At 28.0% G+C, this 11,732-nt stretch overlaps 2 protein-coding genes across 2 annotated transcripts; both read right to left on the bottom strand.

Moving 5' to 3' along the window:
• Positions 1-5,952: 5,952 nt before the first annotated feature.
• EIN_241160 (hypothetical protein) lies at positions 5,953-6,294 on the bottom strand (the record flags this gene model as incomplete). Its single annotated transcript, XM_004183107.1, has 1 exon — positions 5,953-6,294. The coding sequence occupies one exon, from the start codon at positions 6,292-6,294 to the stop codon at positions 5,953-5,955; it is 342 nt and encodes a 113-aa protein (XP_004183155.1).
• A 3,194-nt stretch (positions 6,295-9,488) lies between these two features.
• Positions 9,489-11,027, bottom strand: EIN_241150 (hypothetical protein; the record flags this gene model as incomplete). The annotated part of the gene is made up of 1 exon (XM_004183106.1): positions 9,489-11,027. The coding sequence occupies one exon, from the start codon at positions 11,025-11,027 to the stop codon at positions 9,489-9,491; it is 1,539 nt and encodes a 512-aa protein (XP_004183154.1).
• Positions 11,028-11,732: the final 705 nt, after the last annotated feature.

The raw sequence follows: 11,732 nt of genomic DNA, 5'->3' as shown, positions 1-11,732 counted from the left end.
TTTTCGTAACAATTTTACGACTCCATCTTTTATTCCTGTAAATGTTGCAACACCATCTGAAGTAACACAAACCAATTTTGTCAAATCAATTCCCAAATTAATTAATTCATCTGCAATCCAGGCTTCTATATGCACCGAATTGGCCCCATTATCATACTCTTTTAATAACAACAAACAAGAATAAAAACAATCTCTAACTTCTATTCTTAGCATTATACAATACATTTCTGTGTATTTTTTAGTGCAACTATCAACAGCTATTGCACAACAAGTGGATGTTTTCATTTTTTCAATCAATTCTTTTCTTGTCCAATTATTGGATTTTTTAATGTGTCTCTTTATAGTTCTTTTGCTTGTTGAATATAATTTCAGTTCATCTAATTTCTCGGGACACAGCCCTTCAACAATTACAAACTGTTGATTTCTCGAACAATTTACTTGTGTTTATGATAAATTGGCCTCTTCTGAAAGAGAATTAATCATCATTTCTCCAATTTTTCGTTTTAATTTTTGGCACGTGTTTTTATCTTCTTTTGTATGCAAAGTTTCTTCCAATCCGTTAAAAAAATATTCAAAAAGCTCTTTATAAAGTTTTCTTGAAAACACTTTAGATGGAAAACAAAAATACCGAAAATTATGAAAAAATCGTTCCTTTTCGATTTTAAGCACGCCACTTTCTTTATATTTTATTAATATTCCTTGCCCATAGCATTCAAGTCTTGTGTTAAAATCTAAGAGTGGATGTAATTGGTCGTTGATAAATTCAGCTTCTTTAAATATTATTGATAATAAATTGTTATCATTTGTATAACTTTGAAGCTGTTCATTGTCTATTTTTTCTTCATTGATTTGTTCTCTTCTTACCATGCCCATTTCATTGATTTCTGTTGTTTTGTTAACATCTTCATAACTTGATAAAATATCAATTAATCCATTTTCTGTTTGAGGTCCAAGTTCACTGATGGTATCTTTAATAGTATTAAATTTGCATATTGTGCATGGCAAAGGTGTATTGACATGTGGGTGATTTCTTATTGGTCGGGTATCAATCACCATATGTTCATTAGCATCTTGATAAGCAATTTCTTTGTGACTATGAACATTCTCATTTTCCATTGAAATCATGGGTTCATCTAATTCCATTACACTTTGTTCAACAATAACTGGTACATTTGATGATGTATTACAAAATGATTTGTCCACAATTTGCGAACAATTTTGGTCGACATCCATTTCTATATCATCATTGTTAAATTGTTTATTCACAACAACATTTTTTTCGATTTCTATTTGTTTAAATATAGTAACTTTTTCGACAAACTCGTTTAAGTTAAAATTGTGTTGATCATCGTTTGTAATTGAAAACAATCTTTTGTTGAAACTTGAAAAATATTTTTTATTGAAAACAATTTGATTTTGAAAATCTTTTTTAATGATATTCATAGGCAATCCCATAATTGTGGTTGTTCTGTTATTTAAATAATCAATGTAGTTTCTTTCAAAAATGTCATTTTTTTCAAATGTATTGTCTTTATGGTGTCTTGTTTTGTGAGACGAGAGTGCTTTAAACCATTTTTTACATTCCAAACAATAATAAAAAATTATCGATTCAATCTTTGTCTTAACTTTAGCCATCAATATATTATTACAAAAATTTTCAGGCTTAACAATAATCAATTCGTATGTATCGGTCATTTGTTTGAACAAGTTTTGTTCAAAATCATATTTAATCATTATTACCCAAAACAATTTTGAATTGTTTGTATTATTTTAATTTTAAAAATGTATATTAATGTATTAAAAATAAAAATTATTCAATGTAATATGATTTAAATGTTGATAATAATAATATATTAGTAAATTATGTATAACATATTTTGAGTTTTGAAATGGTTGTTATAATTATATAATTATAATTAATAAATAAAATGAATTGTTATTTAATATCCTTAATTATTGTGTTTAAAATAATTTTATAGACATTTTAATATAATTATTTCAAAAAATTCAAAATATATATTTTAATACTTGTAAAATACATTCCTATTATTAATATAATTATATACATATATGATTATTATAAATAATTGTTATATTAAATAATAATGTTTATCATCAATTGTATTTTTGTCAAAAAAAGAATCTTCAAAATCATAATAATGTTTCAAAAACAAATATATATTACTTATTTGCAAGTTTACAATAATTTTAAAGTTTATTTGTATTTTTCAAAAATCATTGAAATTTTTAAAGTCTTTTTCTGTTGTTTTTTGAATTGGATGTTTTTGTTTTTATATTAAACTATCTTGGCAATTTTTTTAATTTTGGTGTTTATTTTGTTTTGAGTTACTTTAATTTTATTTAAATTGTAATAATATTACGTTTTTGTCAACAAATCAAACCATATTATAAATCAATGTTTTTCTAATAATATAATTATTAGCTATCTTTTTTTAAGAAATATGTACAATATATTTTAATTGTATTATCATGTAATTAATGTTTATAATATATAAATTATTGATGATTTATATATTTATTGAAATTGTCTTATAAATAAAATATTTAAAAACAATCATCACAATTTTAAATATTTTTATATTCATTAAGTTTTATTGATTCCATCCAATTATTTAGTTTGGTAACAAACAATTAAATATATAATATAATTATGATAATTAATCATGTTTTATTTATTATTATTTTATTTACATTTTTATTTGTGACAAATATAAATTTCATTGAATAATAACACAATGAAATTGAATTTAAATTGAAATTAATTTACAATCAAAAACATCAATTTCTATGACTTTTAGTTTTTAATTTTTTTGAGTAAATTTAATAATAAATTATTTATTTTTTTTTTAATTCAAAAATTACATTTTTAATTTATTATTTTAATAATAAGTGAATTATTATTAATTTGGCAATTATATAAATTGTTTGAATTCAATTATTATTTATTATAATACATTTTTATTAATATAATAATTTAAATTGTTTTTTATTAATTATATTTTATTATTTATTGTTATTATTTGTTTGATTAACTTTGTATAGATTATGTTTACTATAATTTGATTTTGCACCCATATTGTTTTTTAAGAAATTTACTCGTGACCAAAAAACGAAAACAAGTATAAAACACAATTAAAATATAAACATTTTGTATTTTGTTTTGCCTTTAAACAACACATTTTTTTAAAAAATAGAAAGTCTTTAAAATATTTATCAATGTTTTTCATAACCCGATTTTTTGCTCAGTAATCAAAAAAATTATTTTTTCATAAAAATAATGGTATTTTTTACATTTAAATTGCCACAAAATTTGTTTTTTTCTTGTTAATTTTGAAAACCAGAATTGTGCCGACCCATGAAATATTCTCAACTAGTTTTTTGGGTTAAACCATTCAATGGTTATATTTTATGTTGATTTATAACTTAATTCAACTTTTTGTTGTTGTTTTTGTTATTGTTGAAAAATATGTTTTCCCTTTTGTCGTGGGTAAATAACATAGAAAAAAGTTGCACACTTATTTCAGAGTTCAGAGTTAGACAATTTTTTTTTGTTTGGCAAAAAATAAATTATAGGGAGGGAAATACTTGGCCAGGTCGTACAGAAACTATTAAGAATTGTTTTTTTAACTTTAAATTTACTAATAATATCATCACATTCTAAAAATATATAATTAAATGTATTAACTTATAATAGTTGTTTTATTAATTGATAATAAATTATTTTGAAAAACAACAAACTAGAAATAAACAATATATTATAGTACTGGTATTTTGGAGGTAAATCGTAAATGTAAAAAAGAAAAACACTATTTTTAATATTGTAATTGTGAACCCGATTTTTATTTAAAATAAAAAAAGATGCGACTCATTATAAATAGCCAAATAAGTTGAAGCAATGATTTTCGAAATGTTTTAACAATCAAAATAACATTGCGTTTATAAAAATAGAATTGCTTAACACTTAATTAGCTTTTCTCGATACGTGTTCAAACAGCACTACGTTGATTTTCAAGGCAGTATTGGAGCTTTTGTTACACGTGATCTTTTTCTTATCTATGTTGTCTGTATTTCCGCGCGTTAAAACATGTATAAAGAAAATATGCTTGTGACCTATGCACACGTTAGACATCTCTGATTTCCTACAATTTACGTTCTACAACTTCGAATCCAGATTTATTAATATCGCTAATATTGTGACACTTTCGTTGCTTATTGTTTCACCATTGTTGTTGTGATAACTCCAAAGTTGTTGAGCAAGTACCTTTAAAGCAGACTTGTGCACCGACACTTTTTTGTTTGTGAATAGAGTTTACAACAAAATTAAACTATATGTAAATCAATTTTTACTATATTATTTCTATATTTTTTTCAGTTATTTGAGTATGAAAATCGACCATTTATTCTTGAATTGTGAACTTTTTTCTTGTAAAGTACGTGGCAAAGACAGGCAGCAGCAAAAACAACCAATTAATTCGATAATTTTTTATTTTTTCATGTAACAATTTTATCAATAATTGTTTGAACAAAAATATAACATATTATCAATCAACAAAAAAACGGGAAATTTGAAAATAAGATATTATTGTGGTCAATAAGCAACAATAAATGAAATTTAAAAAAGATCTTTTATTCAAAGACAAACTATAATATATTTCAAATTATCAATATTCTAAATTTTTAATAAAAAATAGTTTTAAATAACTGTTTTTTATTATTTTTTATTAATAAACAAAAACAAATTTAATTTGTTTTTTTGATAAAATAAATTATATTCTATTAAATAAATTACTTTAAAATGTATTTCAATGTAGATTTAATTATTTTGTCTTCTAAGCTACGGTCTGTTGAATGTAATAGGTGTGAAAGCTCAAAGTGTGCATGCAAATTTTTATTTTTTCACCAGTTTTATATGATATAACCAATGTTGATGTATACAGTCTTAGTAAAAAAAAATTATAACTACTAATTAGTCTCATTTGACTATGTTCCCAAAATGGTTTTAGGTACATTGAAAGTCAAATTAGTAGTTTGCTTAGTGTGCAATAAAATTGCCAATAAACATTCGAATTTGCTGTTTGCTGTATTTGTAAAATACTGTAATTAATTTTTATCTAAAAATGACACCTTTCCTCTAAACACAAGTTCTTCGAAATGACGGTTCTGAACCCCAAGTTGACATTGCTTTTTGAGTTGTTTAAAGTTGCCAGTGATGTTTGTCATTATCATAAGTGCCTAAAATTTTGTGTATTATTCAGACGCGAAGACTGAACCCGATAATTTAAAACATGGACAGTCTCTTGTATTGATATTGTATTTACTCTTTTAAGCATTGATTTGAACACTTCTTTATTGATGGGATCAGCAAAGACACATGTTGTACTTATTTTACAAGCGTAATTGGATTTTTTGACTCCGGTTGGATAGATTATCCACATCTACCCACCACATCCCAAGTCTGTGTGGGCAGTTTTGAACTTATCTTCAATTTATGGCGCACACAAAAGCCGCAGTCACACCAAATATCACTGTTTTGACTGGATTTTTTATATTGTATTTATAAAAAGTGATTAAATCGACATTATCAGCTTCAATCACAGAAATGTCTTTGAATTCAAAACTCTTTTCAATTTTGATAGTTGCGTCTCTGAAATTTAACTTGGCGCTTCCAATGATTAGATTTACTTGTTTGGGTTGCAGCCATTTTGACATCAAGCATGTTGACTGTAACGATGGTGTCTGCACCTCTGATCGACAACTTTTTACCAATATAAATTCAAATGCACCATTATTTGAAGTTTCAATGAAAGTGTCATAGTTGCATTTTAAAGTGGATACGACACCGTTTTTCATAGTGATCTTTTCAATTGTTGATGGGGTGTTGAGCATAAGTGTTGTTGTTTTTGTTATGTCAATCTTAGCAATATTCGTGTTTTACTCAGAATTTATTGTCACAACACCACCATTCAATGTGAGTGTTAAATAAATGACAAGCACTTTGAGATTCAAAGCAAAGTTTCCAGTGAGTTCCATTTTAGTAAATCTATATTCGTCTTTTATTGCCATGACTGTGACTGGGGTGGCAGAGGTGGTTTCAATTCGAATGAAACAATTCCCATCATTCTCCGAAATGTCATTGTAACACGGGCATACCTGGTCAAGGTCAAACAAATACACTTCTTTATCGAGATCTACAGAATCCTTCAAATAAATTAAGTTGACATTCCATGTCTTTATACTTACATGTAAGAGATGCACAATTGAATGACTGAACATGTGAGTTATACAGAAGAGCTCTCTGTGAGCACTTGTTTTTAATTTGTGTTGGCAAATAGCATTAATACACATGTTCTGATGTGCTCATTGCAATGACCATTGATGTGTTGCTGTTGTAGTATCTTGAACAGACATAATTCCCTTAACTACAAACAGTGAAAATAAATCTTTGTTGGTGAGTTGATCATTGTTATAACATTATAGCGTAGACATATTAAACTTTGCTGTCTCAGTGTATGTTTTTCCGGTTGACACCTCTACCTTACTTTTAGGATTTATCGAAAAGTTTTAAATTTTACTACATCGTTTGTTTCAAAAGTCGGGTATCTCACAACAGAGTTCACAAATGTAACTGAAACAATTTCTAAATCAACAGTTAAACCAGTCAGATCAAAAATAATATTGTTCAAAGTAAGTGAATAATAGTTTGGAGTTGTATATTTTTTACTGTTTAAGTGGTTGATGTAGTGCTCGATGTAATGACGATGTTCTGTCTGTTCGACGAACTCAATTCGAAAAAGACAACATTTTTTTGTACAGTGATTCCGTCTCGATACACTTACTTATTTTTTATCAGCAAATAATGTAAAATTACTGTCATCATTTGTGAGTGTATTTGTACAACTTGTCTTGTAAGTCGTGCTATCAAAATAAACTGTTGTTGTATTTATCACCAACTTCACATTCACTACATTTTTTGAGTGTTATCAGTTAGAGTCACTATATTGTATGAACTGACCCATTCATTTTACAAATTGAGTGTCCAAAACTGAGCAGCGTCATAAACAGTTTTTACGGTTGTGCCACTCACAGAAAAAGTTATTAAAGACGAATCTTTAAATGATGTAATGAGAGTGGGGTTGAGTGTCGACTTGGTATTTCCTACAACATTTATTGTATTTATGTAATCAATTTTCTTATCACAAAAACTGTTTGGTTCCGGTTATATTGGTTGTCTTTAGTTGTGGAAAGAAGATTCAAGGTACTTAAAAAAGTTTTGATAGCAACTGCTGTTTGATCGTCACAGAAAGTTTAATCAATTAAGATTATTATTTGAGTGTATTCACTTGTCAACAATGAACCATTGTAATGTGCAATTATAATACATTACTGGATTTCACATTTTTAATCGCAGAAGTGATGTAAAAACTTTATTGAACTTTGAGTTTGAAGCACTCTATTTGTTGATGGCGATTTGTTTTTTTGGTCGAAGACAATCTATTTTCAAAGTTACATCACTTGCCTTAGTGTTAATCGTATCAATTTTGATGTTTGTAGATACAATGACTGTATTTGTTTGTTGGTAAATTCAAGTACAAGGTGCTCTTAGTAGATGACATATACACATTACAAATTCATCTTTGTAACTTGCTTCCAAAGTGTTTATTGACTTCGACCATGCAAGTTATTCCCAAGTTTGTGGGAACAATTTTAAAAATGTTATAATACTGATAGTAAAAGAATGTAAAGTCGAATTGAGTAACTTTAATTTTATAATTCTTTGAAGTAATTGCAATTGACTCGGTGCTACACATAAAAGAGTCTGAAGTTCTCATTAACTCTTTTATAACTTCATACTTTAATATCACAACAAATTTCTTTGCCGTGAAGAGTTGATCAATTGTAATTGTTGAGGTTTTTGAACCAAAAATCGCTTAAAAAAACAAATCACCCGAGTTGCCAAGGAACCCAAATGTTTGTAATGGTAAAATGTAAATATTAAAATATTTTTATTTGCTGATACTTTCAAATGGAAAAAGACGTTAATAACATTGACATGTGTAATATTAACTATTGTATATTTTATGTCCGTAAAACGGGTTTCCTTAGGGCCAATCTCTCTTTCACGTCGATACGTATTTGGCGGGCTGTATTTTTTCTGTTTGGCTTTGACACTCTTTTTAAAAGAGAAAAAGATCTTTCTACTGAACAGGTAGTAACCGCGATTATATTGAGTTCCATGCTAATTTTTATTAATTGTGAAACTCCATCTTTTGATTTCATCTTTTTTAATACATTTGGTAACGTTAAATAATTCACTGGACACATTCCAATAAATTTGTTTAAAGTTTCATCCTTTGATTCCCTATAAAATTTTCACTGTTTAAATATTTCAATTTGTTGGTTTTCCAAAGTCATTTCACTTAAAGAAGAAGCGCAATCCGAGTTCATCTATGAATCCGAGAAATGCCCACTTGGTTCGCTATTATTAATGATATCTTGTTGTTCATACGTACAACGAATGTTGGGAGATTTGTAAGGTTCAATGATTGTTTGTTTAATTCGATTTATTACTTCTTGATTGTTAAGTTCCCAATCAACCATCCAATGTGCACATTCGTTGTAGTGTTTGAAATCATTGATACATTCTTCATTAATATCCAACATGTACAGCTTCGTTTAGGTCATCAGATTTAGATTTATTACTCTTTTTGGATTTCTGCAAAGTCGCCATAAGTATCAATAACAAGGTCTTCTTCCTTGAGAAAGTGCTCGTTAAATATTTCAAAACGTGTGGATTTTCGTAGCGGGTTCGCAAATCTGAATACAAGAGCTTGAACAAGACGCGTCACGAGTTTTTTTGCAAATTACCCTAAGAGTTTCAATGTCATCTTTGTTGTTTTCTCTGACAAATAACATTTTTTTTTCAAAAAGTTGTTTTTTGTGTCAGAAATATTTGCTTTTATATTTATAAAATACTTGATTGTTTGGCAAATGTGTTGATAAGCAACTGGAAATGAAACACCCCTTCCTTGAAGCCATTGACTCAACAATTTCATTGGAGCAAATAGATAATCAAGAAAATAAAGCGCACTGACAAACAACCCACTATCCAAAGAAATATCATTAAAATAGTTTTCATCGACTTCTTTTAATTCGAGATGATAATTTTGAGAGTTTAAAAAATTTCGATAATTTTCAAAGTTTTCAAATATCGCCGATGTGACAAACGATGTAAAAAGAAAACGAGTTGCACTACTACTTGGTATTTTTGTTGAACACGAACTCGTCTTATTCTTTAGGTTGTATGCTACCCATGCATTTCTAAAATGAGCATTTGTGATATCATCTAAGAACTGTTTCATGACACATCCTTCGTTTTTTCAACCACCTTTTCACACGCTTTTGAAAGTCGATGGTCAAAACAATAATTTCTTTTAAATTTAATCCTGTGTTCAAGAGGTACCAATCTTTTAAATAAATACCATATTTGCTTTGCAAGTAGTCCCATCCAACGAAATGCCTCTCAATTGTTGAACACTTAGTTTTACGTGGTTCAATGAGCGCAGTATCCATTCTACCCATGATTTGGCGTCGCCTTCGCCATAATAATTGCCGATTTTTATTTTTATTTCGGATGTTGTTGTATAATCAGAGCACATCCTGGCGTACAAAGAATAATGTGTTTCTCCACAACACGTCTGCGAGTCGGCTATTAAATGAAATGGGGTTTTAAGTAAACCATAATTTTCGAGTCTTTTTTGGTTTAATTTGTGTATCAATTTCATTTTTCTCTCAATCGTTTTTGCGCAAATTGCCAATTCTATTTTAGTCCCGAAAGTGATGATCTTGATGATGTCTAAAATACGTGTTATTTCATTTGTGGAGCAATCTTCAATGGCAAACAATATTGAAAGAAGAATAACTATGAATTTTTTCCTCTCAACTACTTGCGTTTGATGATTCGAACCCGCTCGTTTTATTACTGCACTATCGATTTGTTTATATATTATTTCGATTGTGTCATTTCCTTTATTATTTGTATTTTCCAAAATTTCCATTAAAATGGACATTTGTTCCAAATCACTTTTTTCGTTTTTAAACTGAAGTTTGGAACTAATTTTAGTGTCGTCTTCACTATCATCATCATCTTCCCAGTTCTCTTTCTCGTTTACCATACAAGTGGTGGTAGACTCATGAATTCCAATTGAATTGGAATGGTGTTCTAATGAACATTTAATTGTGGACATAATTGTTTCTGCGTTCGACATTATTTTATGCACGTTGGGGTCTTTTTCTTCGTTTGTTTCACTGAACTCACTGTCTTCATATTCACTCGCCTCTTGTTCTCCATCACTTTGATCTAAACTTTTTTCTATACTATTTTCGAATGGGTTTTGTTGTATTTCAAAGTCAAAATGTGCCAACGACTGGCCAATTGTAATAGACCTTTCACAGTTTTGTTTTGGCTCATTTTGGTCGACAATTACACACGTATCTTGTTGTTCTGCATTAAATCTGGACTCGGTTGGTGCTATACTTTTTGCAAATGCCGATATTACTGTCGTTTCGCCTTGTGATGTAAACCTACCAAATGTTTGTGTAGATGTGGTTGGGGTTGTTTGTTGATGTTCTTGATGATTACACAACGGTATAAGTAAGTTCTCGTTTACCACATTTGGAATATCAGAGATGTTAGTACTCACGCGTTGTGTTAAATTCCCACAAATTAATGATTCGTTGTGCTCACTGAAATATTCCATATTTGGTTGAACATGTTCAACAAATAGTTCGGTTGATATATTTCTCAAATCGGCATTTAATTGCTGGATTTTTTCAGCTTTGTTTGTTAATGTAATCCCTGTGTTTTTGATCGTTTGTTCGATTCTGTCTTTTTCATACTTATTTGCATTTCGTTTAGACTTGAACCCAGATAAAAGAAAACACTTCAAAGCCAAATAGTTCAAAATGTTGAAATGCTTTAAAGCAACTTCGTAAAGTGGTTGTTGCATTGTACTCCACCTGGACAAGTCTTTAACAACAACTCCTTTGTAGTGGTATTGGGGAGTATCACCTGGAAATTTTCGACAGAAAACACAATAGTTTTTGTTTTTTTTTACAAAAATGTCGGGTTCATCTTCGATAAATGGAATTAACTCCAGTTTTTTCCAAACGAAAGACAGCGTCTTTGAATTCTTTTTTCTTTTGAAAGACGTGTTTTAGGCATCAATTATTATCATTTTTAGTTGGTTTTATAATGAATTTAAATATATATTATATTTTTAGAAGGGGTTTTTAATAACTAAAACAATAATTATCTAAATTATACAATTTTGAAATTTTCAAAATAATCAAATAATTATTAAAATTAAAGATTGAGTGGCTTGGTGATATAGAAATTTTTAAATTATTTATTCTTTTTTTATTAATTATAAATATTCACTCATTTTTTTAAAATAATACTTTTAAAAGTAAATAACACAATAAAAAAATAAAAAAGTAAATTGACAAAGTTACAGAATTACAATTGTATCATCAAAAAAATTTATCATCAAGATTACCTTTTTTAATTCTAAAGCAACCATAGACATTGAGGTTATACTCTATTGCACTATTGACAATTTGGTTGTATCGTTTATGTTGCGTTCACAAAATCCACATATCTCGAGTGTGTATTCTCAACACTTCTTTATCTACAACTGAAAATGTTGCATTGA

Source organism: Entamoeba invadens (genome assembly GCF_000330505.1).
Source record: "Entamoeba invadens IP1 unplaced genomic scaffold scaff_1105074725341, whole genome shotgun sequence".
Lineage (NCBI taxonomy): Eukaryota > Evosea > Mastigamoebida > Endamoebidae > Entamoeba > Entamoeba invadens.
Note: the sequence above shows the minus strand (reverse complement) of the source record. Positions and strands in the feature narration are given on the sequence as shown.